We start from the raw sequence: 20,863 nt of genomic DNA on the forward strand, positions 1-20,863 counted from the left end.
CATTGAAATCGCAAGATTCCGTTTCCCTTCCCGAAAGGAAATGAAATTTCCTTTCGGGAAGGGAAACGGAATCTTGCGAACCTCAAAAGAAAGGCTCACAAACACTCTGCAAAGGAGATAGGATCAAATGAAATGCAACCGAAAAAAACCCCAAAAATCCCCAAATATGGACATTTAGTGAGTACCAGAAAATGCTCTGGGAGGAAATGAGGTGCAGCACAAAGGACCAAAACATGCAAAGCGGAGATCACAGATGCTGCAAAATCAGGAGAAAAAAACATGGAAGGAGACACAGCTTACAGGGGAAGATATGAGAGACATGCCATGGAGAGTGAAAAAAAAAAAAATTTAAAAAAAATCGTTGTTTAAGTGAAAGCCATTCAAAGGCATGGGATGCCATCAAGTACAGGGACATAGACCACGGTTTGTCAAAATTGGAGCCCAGTGAAACCCTAGAAACAAAAAAGAAGGACTAACAACTGCTCTGGAATGGAGCAATCATGGAAGGAAATGCAATTCAAAAAAAAAAAGAGAAAATTGGTAAATTTTGTGAGTAGGAGCAAAAGGACCAGGATGACATGCCGTGCAGTGCAAAGGGCCAAAAGATGCCAAAAGGAAGCTCACTGAAGCTGCAAAATCAGGAGAAAAAAACATGGAAGAAGACAGAACTTTCAGGGGAAGATATGAGAGACATGGCAGGGATAGTGAAAAAACATCAGAAAAAATAAAAAAATTGGTGGCCAAAGTGAAAGCCATCAAAAGGCATGGGATGCCATCAGGTGCAGGGACATGGACCAAAGATTCCTGAATTGGTCTCCATTGAAATCGCAAGATTCCGTTTCCCTTCCCGAAAGGAAATGAAATTTCATTTCCTTTCGGGAAGGGAAACGGAATCTTGCGAACCTCAAAAGAAAGGCTCACAAACACTCTGCAAAGGAGATAGGATCAAATGAAATGCAACCGAAAAAAACCCCAAAAATCCCCAAATATGGACATTTAGTGAGTACCAGAAAATGCTCTGGGAGGAAATGAGGTGCAGCACAAAGGACCAAAACATGCAAAGCGGAGATCACAGATGCTGCAAAATCAGGAAAAATGTCAAGGAGGAAGACACAACTTTCAGGTGAAGATATGAGAGACATGCCATGGAGAGTGAAAAAAAAAAAATTTTAAAAAATCGTTGTTTAAGTGAAAGCCATTCAAAGGCATGGGATGCCATCAAGTACAGGGACATAGACCACGGCTTGTCAAAATTGGAGCCCAGTGAAACCCTAGAAACAAAAAAGAAGGACTAACAACTGCTCTGGAATGGAGCAATCATGGAAGGAAATGCAATTCAAAAAAAAAAAAGAGAAAATTGGTAAATTTTGTGAGTAGGAGCAAAAGGACCAGGATGACATGCCGTGCAGTGGAAAGGGCCAAAAGATGCCAAAAGGAAGCTCACTGAAGCTGCAAAATCAGGAGAAAAAAACATGGAAGAAGACACAGCTTTCAGGGGAAGATATGAGAGACATGCCATGGAGAGTGAAAAAAAAAAAAATTTAAAAAAAATCGTTGTTTAAGTGAAAGCCATCAAAAGGCATGGGATGCCATCAAGTACAGGGACATAGACCACGGTTTGTCAAAATTGGAGCCCAGTGAAACCCTAGAAACAAAAAAGAAGGACTAACAACTGCTCTGGAATGGAGCAATCATGGAAGAAAATGCAATTCAAAAAAAAAAAAAGAGAAAATTGGTAAATTTTGTGAGTAGGAGCAAAAGGACCAGGATGACATGCCGTGCAGTGCAAAGGGCCAAAAGATGCCAAAAGGAAGCTCACTGAAGCTGCAAAATCAGGAGAAAAAAACATGGAAGAAGACACAGCTTTCAGGGGAAGATATGAGAGACATGCCATGGAGAGTGAAAAAAAAAAAAATTTAAAAAAAATCGTTGTTTAAGTGAAAGCCATTCAAAGGCATGGGATGCCATCAAGTACAGGGACATAGACCACGGTTTGTCAAAATTGGAGCCCAGTGAAACCCTAGAAACAAAAAAGAAGGACTAACAACTGCTCTGGAATGGAGCAATCATGGAAGGAAATGCAATTAAAAAAAAAAAAGAGAAAATTGGTAAATTTTGTGAGTAGGAGCAAAAGGACCAGGATGACATGCCGTGCAGTGCAAAGGGCCAAAAGATGCCAAAAGGAAGCTCACTGAAGCTGCAAAATCAGGAGAAAAAAACATGGAAGAAGACAGAACTTTCAGGGGAAGATATGAGAGACATGGCAGGGATAGTGAAAAAACATCAGAAAAAATAAAAAAATTGGTGGCCAAAGTGAAAGCCATCAAAAGGCATGGGATGCCATCAGGTGCAGGGACATGGACCAAAGATTCCTGAATTGGTCTCCATTGAAATCGCAAGATTCCGTTTCCCTTCCCGAAAGGAAATTTCATTTCCTTTCGGGAAGGGAAACGGAATCTTGCGAACCTCAAAAGAAAGGCTCACAAACACTCTGCAAAGGAGATAGGATCAAATGAAATGCAACCGAAAAAAACCCCAAAAATCCCCAAATATGGACATTTAGTGAGTACCAGAAAATGCTCTGGGAGGAAATGAGGTGCAGCACAAAGGACCAAAACATGCAAAGCGGAGATCACAGATGCTGCAAAATCAGGAAAAATGTCAAGGAGGAAGACACAACTTTCAGGTGAAGATATGAGAGACATGCCATGGAGAGTGAAAAAAAAAAAAATTTAAAAAATCGTTGTTTAAGTGAAAGCCATTCAAAGGCATGGGATGCCATCAAGTACAGGGACATAGACCACGGTTTGTCAAAATTGGAGCCCAGTGAAACCCTAGAAACAAAAAAGAAGGACTAACAACTGCTCTGGAATGGAGCAATCATTGAAGGAAATGCAATTCAAAAAAAAAAAGAGAAAATTGGTAAATTTTGTGAGTAGGAGCAAAAGGACCAGGATGACATGCCGTGCAGTGCAAAGGGCCAAAAGATGCCAAAAGGAAGCTCACTGAAGCTGCAAAATCAGGAGCAAAAAACATGGAAGAAGACAGAACTTTCAGGGGAAGATATGAGAGACATGGCAGGGATAGTGAAAAAACATCAGAAAAAATAAAAAAATTGGTGGCCAAAGTGAAAGCCATCAAAAGGCATGGGATGCCATCAGGTGCAGGGACATGGACCAAAGATTCCTGAATTGGTCTCCATTGAAATCGCAAGATTCCGTTTCCCTTCCCGAAAGGAAATGAAATTTCCTTTCGGGAAGGGAAACGGAATCTTGCGAACCTCAAAAGAAAGGCTCACAAACACTCTGCAAAGGAGATAGGATCAAATGAAATGCAACCGAAAAAAACCCCAAAAATCCCCAAATATGGACATTTAGTGAGTACCAGAAAATGCTCTGGGAGGAAATGAGGTGCAGCACAAAGGACCAAAACATGCAAAGCGGAGATCACAGATGCTGCAAAATCAGGAAAAATGTCAAGGAGGAAGACACAACTTTCAGGTGAAGATATGAGAGGCATGCCATGGAGAGTGAAAAAAAAAAAAATTTTAAAAAATCGTTGTTTAAGTGAAAGCCATTCAAAGGCATGGGATGCCATCAAGTACAGGGACATAGACCACGGCTTGTCAAAATTGGAGGCCAGTGAAAGCCTGGAAACAAAAAAGAAGGACTAACAACTGCTCTGGAATGGAGCAATCATGGAAGGAAATGCAATTCAAAAAAAAAAAGAGAAAATTGGTAAATTTTGTGAGTAGGAGCAAAAGGACCAGGATGACATGCCGTGCAGTGCAAAGGGCCAAAAGATGCCAAAAGGAAGCTCACTGAAGCTGCAAAATCAGGAGAAAAAAACATGGAAGAAGACAGAACTTTCAGGGGAAGATATGAGAGACATGGCAGGGATAGTGAAAAAACATCAGAAAAAATAAAAAAATTGGTGGCCAAAGTGAAAGCCATCAAAAGGCATGGGATGCCATCAGGTGCAGGGACATGGACCAAAGATTCCTGAATTGGTCTCCATTGAAATCGCAAGATTCCGTTTCCCTTCCCAAAAGGAAATTTCATTTCCTTTCGGGAAGGGAAACGGAATCTTGCGAACCTCAAAAGAAAGGCTGACAAACACTCTGCAAAGGAGATAGGATCAAATGAAGTGCAACCGAAAAAAACCCCCAAAATCCCCAAATTGGGACATTTAGTGAGTACCAGAAAATGCTCTGGGAGGAAATGAGGTGCAGCACAAAGGACCAAAACATGCAAAGCTGAGATCACAGATGCTGCAAAATGAGGAAAAATGTCAAGGAGGAAGACACAACTTTCTGGAGAAGACATGAGCGACATGCCATGGAGAGTGAAAAAAAAAAAAAATTAAAAAAATCGTTCTTTAAGTGAAAGCCATTCAAAGGCATGGGATGCCATCAAGTACAGGAACATAGACCACGGCATGTCAAAATTGGAGCCCAGTGAAACCTTGGAAACAAAAAAGAAGGACTAACAACTGCTCTGGAATGGAGCAATCATGCAAGGAAATGCAATTCAAAAAAAAAAAGAGAAAATTGGTAAATTTTGTGACTAGGAGCAAAAGGACCAGGATGACATGCCGTGCAGTGCAAGGGGCCAAAAGATGCCAAAACTAAGCTCACTGAAGCTGCAAAATCAGGAGAAGAAAACATGGAAGAAGACACAGCTTTCAGGGGAAGATATGAGAGACATGCCATGGAGAGTAAAAAAAAAAAGAAAAATTTAAAAAATCGTTCTTTCAGTGAAAGCCATTCAAAGGCATGGGATGCCATCAAGTACAGGAACATAGACCACGACTTGTCAAAATTGGAGCCCAGTGAAACCCTGGAAACAAAAAAGAAGGACTAACAACTGCTCTGGAATGGAGAAATCATGCAAGGAAATGCAATTCAAAAAAAAAAAGAGAAAATTGGTAAATTTTGTGACTAGGAGCAAAAGGACCAGGATGACATGCCGTGCAGTGCAAGGGGCCAAAACATGCCAAAACTAAGCTCACTGAAGCTGAAAAATCAGGAGAAAAAAACATGGAAGAAGACACAGCTTTCAGGGGAAGATATGAGAGACATGCCATGGAGAGTAAAAAAAAAAAAAAAAAATTAAAAAAAATCGTTCTTTAAAGTGAAAGCCATTCAAAGGCATGGGATGCCATCAGGTACAGGAACATAGACCACGACTTGTAAAAATTGGAGCCCAGTGAAACCCTAGAAACAAAAAAGAAGGACTAACAACTGCTCTGGAATGGAGCAATCATGCAAGGAAATGCAATTCAAAAAAAAAAAGAGAAAATTGTTAAGTTTTGTGACTAGGAGAAAAAAGACCATGATGACATGCCGTGCAGTGCAAAGGGCCAAAAGATGCCAAAACTAAGCTCACTGAAGCTGCAAAATCAGGAGAAAAAAACATGGAAGAAGACACAGCTTTCAGGGGAAGATATGAGAGACATGGCAGGGATAGTGAAAAAACATCAGAAAAAATAAAAAATTGGTGGCCAAAGTGAAAGCCATCAAAAGGCATGGGATGCCATCAGGTGCAGGGACATGGACCAAAGATTCCTGAATTGGTCTCCATTGAAATCGCAAGATTCCGTTTCCCTTCCCGAAAGGAAATTTCATTTCCTTTCGGGAAGGGAAACGGAATCTTGCGAACCTCAAAAGAAAGGCTGACAAACACTCTGCAAAGGAGATAGGATCAAATGAAGTGCAACCGAAAAAAACCCCAAAAATCCCCAAATTGGGACATTTAGTGAGTACCAGAAAATGCTCTGGGAGGAAATGAGGTGCAGCACAAAGGACCAAAACATGCAAAGCTGAGATCACAGATGCTGCAAAATGAGGAAAAATGTCAAGGAGGAAGACACAACTTTCTGGAGAATATATGAGAGACATGCCATGGAGAGTGAAAAAAAAAAAAACTTTAAAAAAATCGTTCTTTAAGTGAAAGCCATTCAAAGGCATGGGATGCCATCAAGTACAGGAACATAGACCACGGCATGTCAAAATTGGAGCCCAGTTAAACCTTGGAAACAAAAAAGAAGGACTAACAACTGCTCTGGAATGGAGAAATCATGCAAGGAAATGCAATTCAAAAAAAAAAAGAGAAAATTGGTAAATTTTGTGACTAGGAGCAAAAGGACCAGGATGACATGCCGTGCAGTGCAAGGGGCCAAAAGATGCCAAAACTAAGCTCACTGAAGCTGCAAAATCAGGAGAAAAAAACATGGAAGAAGACACAGCTTTCAGGGGAAGATATGAGAGACATGCCATGGAGAGTAAAAAAAAAAAAAAAAATTTAAAAAATCGTTCTTTAAAGTGAAAGCCATTCAAAGGCATGGGATGCCATCAAGTACAGGAACATAGACCACGGCATGTCAAAATTGGAGCCCAGTTAAACCTTGGAAACAAAAAAGAAGGACTAACAACTGCTCTGGAATGGAGCAATCATGCAAGGAAATGCAATTCAAAAAAAAAAAGAGAAAATTGGTAAATTTTGTGACTAGGAGCAAAAGGACCAGGATGACATGCCGTGCAGTGCAAGGGGCCAAAAGATGCCAAAACTAAGCTCACTGAAGCTGCAAAATCAGGAGAAAAAAACATGGAAGAAGACACAGCTTTCAGGGGAAGATATGAGAGACATGGCAGGGATAGTGAAAAAACATCAGAAAAAATAAAAAAATTGGTGGCCAAAGTGAAAGCCATCAAAAGGCATGGGATGCCATCAGGTGCAGGGACATGGACCAAAGATTCCTGAATTGGTCTCCATTGAAATCGCAAGATTCCGTTTCCCTTCCCGAAAGGAAATGAAATCTTGCGAACCTCAAAAGAAAGGCTGACAAACACTCTGCAAAGGAGATAGGATCAAATGAAGTGCAACCGAAAAAAACCCCAAAAATCCCCAAATTGGGACATTTAGTGAGTACCAGAAAATGCTCTGGGAGGAAATGAGGTGCAGCACAAAGGACCAAAACATGCAAAGCTGAAATCACAGATGCTGCAAAATGAGGAAAAATGTCAAGGAGGAAGACAGAACCTTCAGGGGAAGATATGAGAGACATGCCATGGAGAGTGAAAAAAAAAAAAATTAAAAAAATCGTTCTTTAAGTGAAAGCCATTCAAAGGTATGGGATGCCATCAAGTACAGGAACATAGACCACGGCATGTCAAAATTGGAGCCCAGTGAAACCCTAGAAACCAAAAAGAAGGACTAACAACTGCTCTGGAATGGAGCAATCATGCAAGGAAAAGCAATTCAAAAAAAAAAAAGAGAAAATTGTTAAGTTTTGTGACTAGGAGCAAAAGGACCAGGATGACATGCCGTGCAGTGCAAGGGGCCAAAAGATGCCAAAACTAAGCTCACTGAAGCTGCAAAATCAGGAGAAAAAAACATGGAAGAAGACACAGCTTTCAAGGGAAGATATGAGAGACATGCCATGGAGACTAAAAAAAAAAAAAAAAAATTAAAAAAAATCGTTCTTTAAAGTGAAAGCCATTCAAAGGCATGGGATGCCATCAAGTACAGGAACATAGACCACGACTTGTCAAAATTGGAGCCCAGTGAAACCCTAGAAACAAAAAAGAAGGACTAACAACTGCTCTGGAATGGAGCAATCATGCAAGGAAATGCAATTCAAAAAAAAAAAGAGAAAATTGTTAAGTTTTGTGACTAGGAGAAAAAAGACCATGATGACATGCCGTGCAGTGCAAAGGGCCAAAAGATGCCAAAACTAAGCTCACTGAAGCTGCAAAATCAGGAGAAAAAAACATGGAAGAAGACACAGCTTTCAGGGGAAGATATGAGAGACATGCCATGGAGAGTAAAAAAAAAAAAAAAATTAAAAAAATCGTTCTTTAAGTGAAAGCCATTCAAAGGCATGGGATGCCATCAAGTACAGGAACATAGACCACGGCTTGTCAAAATTGGAGCCCAGTGAAACCCTGGAAACAAAAAAGAAGGACTAACAACTGCTCTGGAATGGAGCAATCATGCAAGGAAATGCAATTCAAAAAAAAAAAGAGAAAATTGTTAAGTTTTGTGACTAGGAGAAAAAAGACCATAATGACATGCCGTGCAGTGCAAAGGGCCAAAAGATGCCAAAACTAAGCTCACTGAAGCTGCAAAATCAGGAGAAAAAAACATGGAAGAAGACACAGCTTTCAGGGGAAGATATGAGAGACATGGCAGGGATAGTGAAAAAACATCAGAAAAAATAAAAAAATTGGTGGCCAAAGTGAAAGCCATCAAAAGGCATGGGATGCCATCAGGTGCAGGGACATGGACCAAAGATTCCTGAATTGGTCTCCATTGAAATCGCAAGATTCCGTTTTCCTTCCCGAAAGGAAATGAAATCTTGCGAACCTCAAAAGAAAGGCTGACAAACACTCTGCAAAGGAGATAGGATCAAATGAAGTGCAACCGAAAAAAACCCCAAAAATCCCCAAATTGGGACATTTAGTGAGTACCAGAAAATGCTCTGGGAGGAAATGAGGTGCAGCACAAAGGACCAAAACATGCAAAGCTGAGATCACAGATGCTGCAAAATGAGGAAAAATGTCAAGGAGGAAGACACAACTTTCTGGAGAAGATATGAGAGACATGCCATGGAGAGTGAAAAAAAAAAAAAATTTAAAAAATCGTTCTTTAAGTGAAAGCCATTCAAAGGCATGGGATGCCATCAAGTACAGGAACATAGACCACGGCATGTCAAAATTGGAGCCCAGTGAAACCCTAGAAACCAAAAAGAAGGACTAACAACTGCTCTGGAATGGAGCAATCATGCAAGGAAAAGCAATTCAAAAAAAAAAAAGAGAAAATTGTTAAGTTTTGTGACTAGGAGCAAAAGGACCAGGATGACATGCCGTGCAGTGCAAGGGGACAAAAGATGCCAAAACTAAGCTCACTGAAGCTGCAAAATCAGGAGAAAAAAACATGGAAGAAGACACAGCTTTCAGGGGAAGATATGAGAGACATGCCATGGAGAGTAAAAAAAAAAAAAAATTAAAAAAAATCGTTCTTTAAAGTGAAAGCCATTCAAAGGCATGGGATGCCATCAAATACAGGAACATAGACCACGGCTTGTCAAAATTGGAGCCCAGTGAAACCCTAGAAACAAAAAAGAAGGACTAACAACTGCTCTGGAATGGAGCAATCATGCAAGGAAATGCAATTCAAAAAAAAAAAGAGAAAATTGTTAAGTTTTGTGACTAGGAGAAAAAAGACCATGATGACATGCCGTGCAGTGCAAAGGGCCAAAAGATGCCAAAACTAAGCTCACTGAAGCTGCAAAATCAGGCGAAAAAAACATGGAAGAAGACACAGCTTTCAGGGGAAGATATGAGAGACATGGCAGGGATAGTGAAAAAACATCAGAAAAAATAAAAAAATTGGTGGCCAAAGTGAAAGCCATCAAAAGGCATGGGATGCCATCAGGTGCAGGGACATGGACCAAAGATTCCTGAATTGGTCTCCATTGAAATCGCAAGATTCCGTTTCCCTTCCCGAAAGGGAAGGGAATGAAATTTCCTTTCGGGAAGGGAAACGGAATCTTGCGAACCTCAAAAGAAAGGCTGACAAACACTCTGCAAAGGAGATAGGATCAAATGAAGTGCAACCGAAAAAAACCCCAAAAATCCCCAAATTGGGACATTTAGTGAGTACCAGAAAATGCTCTGGGAGGAAATGAGGTGCAGCACAAAGGACCAAAACGTGCAAAGCTGAGACCACAGATGCCGCAAAATGAGGAAAAATGTCAATGAGGAAGACACAAGTTTCAGGGGAAGACATGAGAGACATGCCATGGAGAGTGAAAAAAAAAAATTAAATAAAAATCATTGTTTAAGTGAACGCCATTCAAAGGCATGGGATGCCATCAAGTACAGGGACATAAACCACGGCTTGTCAAAATTGGAGCCCAGTGAAAGCCTGGAAACAAAAAAGAAGGACTAACAACTGCTCTGGAATGGAGCAATCATGCAAGGAAATGCAATTCAAAAAAAAAGAGAGAAAATTGGTAATTTTTGTGACTAGGAGCAAAAGGACCAGGATGACATGCCGTGCAGTGCAAAGGGCCAAAAGATGCCAAAACTAAGCTCACTGAAGCTGCAAAATCAGGAGAAAAAAACCTGGAAGAAGACAGAACTTTCAGGGGAAGATATGAGAGACATGGCAGGGATAGTGAAAAAACCTCAGAAAAAATAAAAAAATTGGTGGCCAAAGTGAAAGCCATCAAAAGGCATGGGATGCCATCAGGTGCAGGGACATGGACCAAAGATTCCTGAATTTGTCGCCATTGAAATCTCAGCTTTGCATGTTTTGGTCCTTTGTGCTGCACCTCATTTCCTCCCTGAGCATTTTCTGGTACTTGCTTTTGAAAAGTTAAGCTGAAGGACTCCTTCCCTTTCAATAAGTGTTTTTTAACAAAAGTTTCACAGAGCATTTTCCTGATGTGGCAGAGATCACTTTATTCTGATTTAATCCTCCCAGTGGCTGCAGAGTGAAAAAAGTGTTGTATACTGCGTAGCTAAATATGCGTGATTTTTACGATTTATGGCAATAATGCTTTTCCCTATCACAATTAATACTGATAAGTGCAGCATTCAATAACTCTTTTGCATTCAAATTGTGTATAGTTTCATCTATATATGCCATTTTTAAAAATTTAAGTTGAGTTTCCTCTCATCACTTGATTTTTTTCTAAGTTCAAATGCCTCCTGTGATTTAAGTTTAATACTATTTGTTTTGCAATGCAAGACAGCATGAAGTTCCTGGGTGGCTGGATCTTTTCTGGGCAGCAGAGTCATGTGGGGAGGGATCAGATGCAGCAAAGCTACCTTGAACCCTGGCGGTCCACAGGGATGTCAGGCTGCGGTCACAGCTCTGCTTCCCTTTGAATAGGTACATTCTGAACTCTCCTTCTTGTTCAGCTGCTGCTGCTGATTGATGTAAGAACATTAAAGCTTTACAGTCTGTGTCTGAAGTCTTGTTTTATTGCTTATGCCACTTCCTTAGCAAATAAATTCCCTGCCTAGTGGGGCTTGGATAACCCTTGGCCATGCTCCCAAAGCACGGGGAAATGCCGGATCCTAAAATTAGGGCTGGTGTTAATTTTGGTGGCACAATTCCTTGGTTGTTCTAGGCATCTGTCACTACAGAATGACAGATGGTGCTTTGTCCAGTGCCTGGAGTTGTTTGAAGCACCCAGATCTTCTCTCTTCCTTTTGTCAGTTCCATGGGTATTGTCACACAGGGACCACCAGGGTCATTGCGGGTGCTGAGAGACTGCAGCAGGAGCAGCTCGTTACCTGGAATTTTATGAGGGCAGCACAGGACACGATGGGGGAAATACAAGTTAGGACCAAGGTCAGCAGTGACTTGTAATTGATGCCACAAACCCTGGAGGCATTTTTTAAGTGCCAAAGGGTCTCTGAAGGAGTATATTGTAGATTTGCTCTAGGCAGTCAGTGTGGAGGCTCTTGTAACAGAGGTGTGGGCCCTGGGAGTGTATAAGAGACATTAATTGTTAAGTGGAAATAAAATCCAAGGACAGCTGTTACCTTTATTAGTGCTATCAATAAGGGCAAAAATATCTCTAGTAAAAGTGAACTCCTCTCTTGAGATACCTTTTCCCTTGCAGTGAAAGTCTCCCACATGTTAGAGAAGAGATTAAAAAGCTAAAGAACTGCCATGAACATTTTGTTAATTCCTTTGTGCTGTGCTGCTTGGTGAACCTTTACAAATGAGATTATTTACTCTCCAATTCCTCCATTGTCATTCCCTTGCCCCTTTCTCTGTGTGGTAGCAGAAACAAAGGAAAAGTAACTAAAATGTCAGCTTCTGAAAGGCATCATTTTATTCAGTTACACAATATTATTATCAGTTCACACAGAACAGAGCTGAAAAATTATACAGAATAAAACACAGATGGAGAGAAGACAGCAAATAGCAGGGAGCATTGAAAAAATGTTTAACCTTGAAAGAGTAGAGCATCTTCCTTTTTCACATTGAACTTTTCAGTTTTCTTTCTTGACTTGCAGTGAGGTTATAAAATAGTGCCATTACAAGCATTGCAATTACACTGTGCTTCAGGAAGTGTAGGGCTGGTTGCCATCCCTAAAACTCTGGGTTAAGGTGCAGAAAAAATTCCCAGAACATTTTTGGGGGTTCCTAGCTTTTTCAAGGAAGGAGGGGTGTCTTGTAGGAAATACTTGTACTACTTTCACCTTTGTTTTTATTAATTATAATTATTCTAATTATAAACAAAGCATTAAATAAAAAATTAATTTTCAACTAGTGTGCACCACCAGTATTACAGTATTTTATTTTATCTTACATGTGATGAGTATTTTGGCCCTTGGTTTTGGTAAATTTTTAGGCTGCAGAACAAGTAACACTGAGATACTACTCATACCAATGAAGAAATCATCTTGTTTGACCTTTCAGAATGTGTTCATATTATAGATTTCTAATGAGTGGAATAATAAGGGAGAGCAGCCCAAGCCATGTTTTGGTGCAGCTTTCTTTTTAAAATTAAGATATTCTCTTTTGATAAATAAAGTAAGGCATCTATGTGTTTGAATGCAGAGACAGTTCTACATTCAGTCCACCATCACCACCATCTATCATACTGAAGTACTTTTTATAGATTTATGCAGATAGGAAGGTGTCTAACTTTACTTTCTGTTCCGTTATTCATGTGCTGACCTGAGATTACCTTTGTTGATATTTCAGTGTGCTTCCTGAACAACCTTTGTTCAGAGTAGAAAAAATGAGTGTTTTTATCCTGGACAAACAATGAATAATGCACAGTATTTTAGAACTATCCTAAGGGCACATTCTTATTGTAAAACACTAAACACTGAAAATTACGAATAATATGGATTTCTGCAACAGTTTGAAAGTCCCTGTTTTAAAATACATCATCCCCTGTATCATTGCAGCCAGTCCTGTGTGATCCATTTTATGTTGTATTTCAAGTAGGAAGATAACATAAAAGAAGATTACCTTTCGAAAGATCTGTCTCTGAATTAGATTATCTCCTGTTAGGATTTCTAAGGCTGACGTGTTTGTTGCTCAGTTGTTCACTGATAAAAGGTACAAGGGAATGTTCTCTGCTGCTATCAGGCTGATAATGACCTTAAAAAACTTCCCTGCATTGCAGACAATTGAACTGCACTTGGGATTTTCAGTGTTCACCTTCAGTTCCTGCCCCTGTGTTTCATTTGTCATTGATTACATACTAGCTCTGAGGAACAAGAAATTATTTTATTCATCACTGTATTCTGTCAAAAAATTATGTTGTAAAGCTAACTTTAGGTTTTTTCATATTTGCTTGTTAAACAGATTCCAGTAACAACAGAGTAAAAATGTTTAGCACAGCACAAAAGCAATTCTCCTTTTAGTTCTTCATGGTGGGCAATTATCTGAACAATATTTGTCCAGGCACAGCTGCTTGTTCTGATTTTCTTTTCTTTTATTTTAATTCAAAATTAAGCAAATAGCCATGGAAATAATTATAAAGAATTACAGACATTAGAGGCAAAAAAGCCCCACAAATCTTTTCAACTCCTCAGATATTTTATATGCTAAGAAACTTTGCTGTGTCAAATAAGGGGACACTTCTGAGACTGAAAAAAAGAAAGTGTTACTTTCTGTGATTGGAAGGTCAAGAAAGAGGATCTGGGGAACCTCAGATCAGTCAGCTTTGCCTTGGAACTTGGAAAGGTGACAGATCAAACAATCCTGTAAACCCTTTCTAAACATATATAGAGGACAAATAGATGACTGGGAGCAGTCAGCATGTTTTTAACTTGATAGCCTTCTTGAGTGACTTGACTGCCTTGGTGGATGAAGGGTGAGCAGTGGATGCTGTGTATCTCAGCTTAAGAAAGTCTTTTGACACTGTCTCCCAAAAGGTCCCATAGAAATGGGATGAAATAGGAGCTAGATAAATGAACAGTAAGGTGGACTTAAATCTGAGCTGCTCAGAGGTTGAGAGGCAAACAGGCCAGCTTGGAGGCCGGTCATTGGTGAAGTAATCCAGGGGTTGGCACTGGATCCAGCACTGTCTGGTGTCTTCAACAATGACCTGGACAATGGGACAGATTGCAGAAGACACAAAACAGCGAGGAGGATGCACCAGTTGGTTGTGGTGCCATTCAGGGGGACTTTAACAGGCTGGAGAGATGGGCTAACAAGGACTTCACATGGTTCAGTACAGGAAAAAGCCAATCCCTTCCTCTGTATGGACAAATCCTGCCATGTACCAGCTGGGGACCCACCAGCTGGAAGGCAGCTCTGAAGGACTTGAGAGTCCTTGTGGAGAGCCAATAGGTTCATAGACAGCAATGTGCCTTTGCAGTAAAAACCAGCAAAGCTTGCTGGGCTGAGGTAGGAAGAGTGTCTCTACAAGGTCATGAGAAGAGATCATTCATCTCTGCTCAGCCCTGGAGAGGCAGGTCTGGAGTGCTGGATCCATATCAGGGCTCCCCAGCAGAGGACAGACGTACATGCTGAGGTGTGGCTAAGGGAGATGTCCATGAAGATCCCTCAGGGCCAGAAGCACCTGATGCAGGAGGAGGATGAGAAAGCTGGGACAGCTCATCCTGGAGAAGAGAAGGCTCAGTGAGGATCTTAACAATGTGTTTCAATTCCTGTTGGGGAGGAGCAAAGAAGAGAGAGACAGACTTTTCTCAGTCATGCTCAATGCCAGGACAGGAGCACAAATTTAAATACAGGAAATTTTGTGCAAGTGTAAACAAAACAGAAATTCTTTACTGCATGGTTGTCAAATACTGGAAGAGACAACCCAGAGATGTTGTGACATTTTCGTTCTTGAAATATACTCAAAACCAAGATGGACATGATCCTGGAAGACCTGCTAGTTGATCCAACTTGAGTTCATATTTTGGATTAGATCTCCAGAGATGCCTTCCAACCTCAATTTCTCTTTGGTTCTATGATTCTGTAATATCTATTTGCATAATTTTTCCTTTATTGCTTTTTAACAATCTGTCTTGCATTTTTTGTAACTTATCAGAGGAGGACAGGGCCACCAGGATGTACAAATTAAAGAAAAAAATAGCAGTTTTGAAAAGATCAAATAGCTTTTAAGAACGTACCTTATCACTTTGATATTTGAGATATTTTAATCAGAAGAAGGATAGCTTCTTTCTTCTTTCATAGACATAGGCAGTTCTGTTACTACACATGGAAACCCAAAAAATACAAAATTGAATTAATTTGTTTATTTTAATAAATGGCATGCTTTAAATATTTATCTGTTGGAACAGATTGAAAATTAATGTGGAAAAATCCTTCTGTCTTTATAAATCAAATCTGGGTGGGCAGACAAGGCTGGATAAAGATCAATTTCTACTTTATCCCAAAGTTCAAGAGAAAGTGAGTTTTCAGTGAGGATTTTGTCAGGGAGAGGAAAAGGTGGCAGACTGTGTCTACATTATCCTAGAGAAGTGCCTAGAGTGGAGTAGTCAAGACCAGTTTTCCATCTTATCCCCCACTCTTTAGCCTCACTCATGGCTTGCTACTGAGGTGCAGCAGTTTGTATGCCAGGAGAGGCTGCATGGGAGGAAATTGCCTCTTCAAGGCAGGCACGTGAAGTCTGGATGATGATTAGCTGCCTACACATCTGTTTGCAGAAGCAACACATATTTTAGGTGGTACAGCACTCTCGCTGGGATGCTGGCCTTCAACTTTTGCCCCAGTATGTCATCACCCCTCTGCAGTACTGTGGCAGTACCAGTTGTCATTTTCTCTGGGTCTGGATTGAAGGCACTTGAGATGGTAGTTCATGTTCAGACTCAGGTGTTTATTATTTCTTATCAGTAAAACAGTCTCACTGCTGTGAGTTTGGCAGCTTTTCATTAGCAAGGCACAAAATGGCTAACAATCTCTTGTTACAAGGTCTTTTAAGACTAAACTATCCAATTAAGAACTGACACCTAGATTATTTGCCCTTTTAACCCAAGGACTGATCCCAAAGAGCCTGCAATGCGGACTTTTCTGCCCAATTACCAAATGCCACCCAAACCCATGAAGAAGAAGGAAGAAGAAGCATGAAGAAGAAACCCAGGATGACACCCTGCACCCTCCATCTTGCTTCCATCCACAACACACTAAAAATCCCAAAACCTAAATTTCTCACCAAGTGATACACCTACACTATTCTCTGTAATCTATTTCACACTTTTGTGGATTGTAGTCTATCTTGAAGTCTAGGAAGCTTTCTCCATGAATGAGGGTCAAAGTCAGTGCTCCCCTTGGGGTCAGGGCACCCCAGAGCAGACAGAGAAATATTCCCTGTGTCCTGGGTTTCCACACAGCACCAGCAGTGGGACTGCTTTGCTCCTCCCCTGGCATTCCCATCCATTGTGCTAGCGTGTTTGTGTGCAAAGTCCTGGTGTGTCTGAGGCAGGATATTTCCTATAGCACCTACAACAGCCAGACCCAACTTCACCTGCACAGATACAGGCAGAGAAACCACTGATACAAACCATCAAGCTGCTCTAGCTCCTCTGCCCCTGGTCTCCTGTTCCACTGCCACCAGGCACATGCTGAACCCAGGAGGCTCCAGGGAATGTGCAGGACAAGTGTCTACCAAATTAAGTGAGTTGGTCAGTACTGGAAAGTAGGTCGACTGTGTCACTCTCCGAGAGAATCTTCTGATACCTAAATGGAAATATAGATACCTTGAGGCAGAATCCCATGCTGAAATCTGTGCTGTGAAGATTCAAAACTTCATAGTTGGGCTCATTGCCACAGTAAAATGACCTTATTATTCACTTCCTGCCTTCATGGTGGTTCAAATATATCCATCATATTTTGGAGTCTGGGTGGGCCTGAAGCACACACTCAGTCTCACCATCTCAGCTCTGAAATGTTAACTCTTCAGGCTCCTCATTTTCAGTGATTTTCCCACACACTTGTTTTTTCTCCATTTCTGGATCTTCCTCATTGTTCCAAACCCCTTTGATGACACTTCAGAATGATTTATGAATGAGAGCTTCTGATCTTTATGAAATATTAAAACAAATTCAAAGTTTGCTGAAAGTTTTTCTTTATTCTCTCTCTAAGGGCTTGATTCTTCTGGTTATAACAGGTCAGCAACTCATATGCAATAAAGTCAATATATAGCTAAGGTGGTTATGAAAACACAGGTAATAACAGGGCCTTGTTCCTCCTTGCAAGTGCTCCAGTGCCATAAATACTCCCCATAAGCATGTGCATGCCCATGCTGCCTGGATGCCTCTGCTTCATAAAACCTGGTGCAGTGAAAACTGAATTGACTGCTTTCAAGGGTCGTTCTGAGAGCTTCATTATTTAATTCTTGCTTCAGTCTGGTCTCTGTTGCTTACACAGGAAGTTTCACTTGACTTTTAGTGCCTTAAAATATGGTAATAACACTGCTCAGGTCTTGCAGTCCTGAGTAGGGACTTTATATGCACAAAGAGACATTCACCTCTCTGCAGAGCTCATATATTACTTAAATCCTACAAGATTAATATAGATTTACACATTGCCAGACTGTTCTGGCTTTCTCCCACCAAAGACTTCCAACCCTGGGAGAAACACCTCACCACAAAGATGTATCCTGAAATAGGTGGTACAGACCAAATAAGACAAAGATCCTTTCCCTTAATCTATATATATTATCTAAAGATTAGATAAACTGACTCCCTGGGGGAGGGGGATGAATAGTAGACACGTATTTGCTTGTTTTGTCAATTTCTAAATGTAGACTAGGTAAAACAGTTTGAGCAATACTTACTCTTCACCAATGGTTAACCAGAATTCCTCTGGCAGAATTGATTTGGTTTAAATTGAATCTTCAACAAAGGAAGTCACACACACAGAGCACTATTTGGAATTTCCACTTGGAATGAAGAGAGGATTTCAATGACAAATGCATGATTCCAGCAGATGGCATCGGTAAATACTATTGAAAAAAATAATGGTTGTCAACTGCAACATTCCTGTGTATGTGATTCCTTAGTGAAGGGTTTTGGTTTTTTTTTTCGAATGAAACAAAATAAAACATGCTAACCTATGAAAACATAATGATGATGGAGGTCACACCTGTGTGGAAAGAAGATTCAGAACAAAGAGCATTGAAATAGTCTTTCCTCTCTTCCCTTCCTTTAATGTATCTGTAGTATATAGATACTGATTTTATGTTAGAAACAGCTCCTCAATATTGTCTGCTGTCCCACAGCCTGCTTATATATCGTGTGTCACGTGTTCCCATCTGTTACACAGCAAGATGTGAATAAGTTGTAAGAAGTTACTATAGAAACACAATTAATGTGCAGCATGGGTGGGCTCGTGATTCCACAGAGGTCTGGTCTCCCAGCCAGAAATGCTGCAGTAAATCTGAAGCAGAAGCCACCTGCCGATCTCTCCTGTGGCATGGAAAAACCAACATATTCCCCAGCATCATGACAAACTGACTGAGGCATGCATACATTTCAGACTGGTGTCCTGGGTTCTGTACTGATATCTGTCCCAAAGTACTGATGGAAGAACATGTGCAGCACAAGCTGTGCAACTCAGATTTTAATCACATTGTACTGTGTTTCAGAGCAAGGCTTTTACTGTTCAAGTGGCAAAACCATGGAGTGGAGAACTGCGACAAGTAGCTGAGAGTCATTCAGAGAGCCTCTGTCAAGATCCCAGCACCTGCATCTCAAGTTTGTGTGGCAAGGATTTAGCAGTGGGAGGGCTACAGGGGTGCCTTGTGTGAGAATCTGCCAGAAGCTTCCTCCATGTCTGACAGAGCCAATATCAGCCAGCTCCGAGATGGAGCTGACACTTGTCAAGGCTGAGAGTGGAAGCAACTCTGGGATAGCAGTATTTAAGGAGTGGGGGGAACAAAATGGAAGAATAGCAGCAGAGAGAAGAATTAAATATACAAAACAGCCCTGCAGACACCAAGGTCAGTGAATAAGGAGGGGGAGGAGGTGCTCCAGGTGCCAGAACAGAGATTCCCATGGGGAACACCATGTTGAAGCAGCTGACCCTGTAGCCCACGAAGGTCCGTTGTGGAGCAGATATCCATTGCAGCTCCTGGAAGATCTCACAGCAGGTGAATGCCCAGAGGAGACTGTGACCTGTGGAAAGGCTGTGTTGGAGCGGGCTCTTAGCAGAGACCTGTGGCCCTGTGGAGAGAAGAGCCCATGCTGGAGCAGGTTTTGCCGGCAGGACTTGTGATCTCACAGGGGACCCACACTGGAGCAGCCTGTTCCTGAAGGATTGCACTGCATGGAAGGGATCCTTGCTGGAGTAATTTGTGAAGAGCTGCAGCCCATGGGAAGAACCCATGGAAGACTGCCTTCTGTGGGAGGAACCATATGCTGGAGCAGAGGAGGAGTGAGAGGAGTACTCACCCTGAGGAGGAAGGAGCAGTTAGGCAGCATGTGATGAACTGAGCACAGCCTCCATTCTCTGTCCCCCTGAGGGGAGAAGGGGAGGAGGAGGGAGAGAAAATTGGGGGTAAAGTTGAGCCTGGAAAGGAGGGGTCAGGGAAAGGTGTTTTTAAGATTTGGGTTTACTTCTCATTATCCTACTCTGTTTTGATTTGCAATAAATTCAGGTAATTTCCCCAAATCAAACCTGTTTTGCCTGTGACAGTAATTGCTGTCTGGTGTCACCCTGCCCAGCTGAGAAGGGGAGTGATAAAGCAGCTTTGATATGCACCAGGGTCAGCCCACCACAACCTAAAAACAGGCTCTTGCTTAGAAATACAATTTGGAACAAACAATCCATCAATCCACACAGATATAAGAATCACGGCTCTCTGCTTTCCAGGACAGATTTTACTGGGGGGAAAGACAAACATGAAATACATATCCATCATCAAATATGTCAACAACAGGACTAATACCTCTGTCTATAGCATGCAATGAACCCCATGATATGGCATGGTAAACTTTTCATCTACAATTTTATTTTTATGCTGTCCACAGTATTTAATACCAAAAACTCTAACAAAGAACGAATATACTCCCATTAGACAATCAGCACCTATTCAAGAAATTGATTTTGCAGTTTACTGTAAAAAGAGCAATGAAATACTCCATCAATAATATACTCACATGTTTACCTAAACCTAAACCTGTGGTAGCTCACAAAAATAATTTAACCCTGTGTTTGTGGCATCAGAATTCATTTGCTGTGGGGCTAGAAACCTCCTTATTTCAAATGAGAGAGTGAAAATTGGTGTCAGGATATAAGAGTGGAAGTGTTGCCAAATGGGTCTTCTGTCAGCACGCAATGATCTGGGGTCAAGCTCCCTGGCTCTGGCCAGCAGAATATTTAATCACTGCAACATTTGGCACACAGGCAGCCAGACCTGGAGAGAGCTGCAACAGCGTCTGGGCACTCCTCAGGTTAGAGATACTGCAGTGGCAGCATTCCAGCCAGGAACAAGCTGGAAGGATCTCAGGCAGAGTATGTGAGACCTGGCAGGCCTCTGGCACTTTACAATATATACATGGCACTATAAGAATAAATACACAGGAGACCTCTGATGTCTTGCCTTGGATTCAGCTCTTCATATCTATAAGCAATGAATTAATTTTACCTGTCCTTGGTCATTTGCAAAGCTGAAGATCTGAGCCACTCATGCCTTGTCTGTCTTTATAGCCAGTGTAGTCAACAGATGATTTTGGGACATGACTCACTAGGCCTGCTTTGGATGTCTTCAGAATTAGGTAAATTGTACAACTCCTTGACTATATATAGAGAGAGCAAAGTGACCATTTTACAGACATCTGCACTGTAAACCCCTGAAGTCATGCAAGATAATATCTTTCCTGTGTGAAGTTAACAAGCAGTCAGAGAGT

General features: G+C 41.2%; 1 protein-coding gene across 1 annotated transcript in view; it reads right to left on the reverse strand.

The window, feature by feature from the left end:
• Positions 1 to 17,863: 17,863 nt before the first annotated feature.
• RXFP2 (relaxin family peptide receptor 2) overlaps positions 17,864 to 20,863 on the reverse strand; it is a gene marked incomplete at both ends in the record, with an annotated part of 52,322 nt that continues 49,322 nt past the window's right edge. The window contains 4 exon segments of the mRNA XM_084201012.1: positions 17,864 to 17,962; positions 17,965 to 18,010; positions 19,865 to 19,908; positions 19,914 to 19,947. Of these exon segments, the coding sequence (XP_084057138.1) occupies positions 17,864 to 17,962; positions 17,965 to 18,010; positions 19,865 to 19,908; positions 19,914 to 19,947 (223 nt within the window).

Source organism: Fringilla coelebs, assembly GCF_963513975.1.
Source record: "Fringilla coelebs genome assembly, chromosome: 2".
NCBI classification, from domain to species: Eukaryota; Metazoa; Chordata; class Aves; order Passeriformes; family Fringillidae; genus Fringilla; species Fringilla coelebs.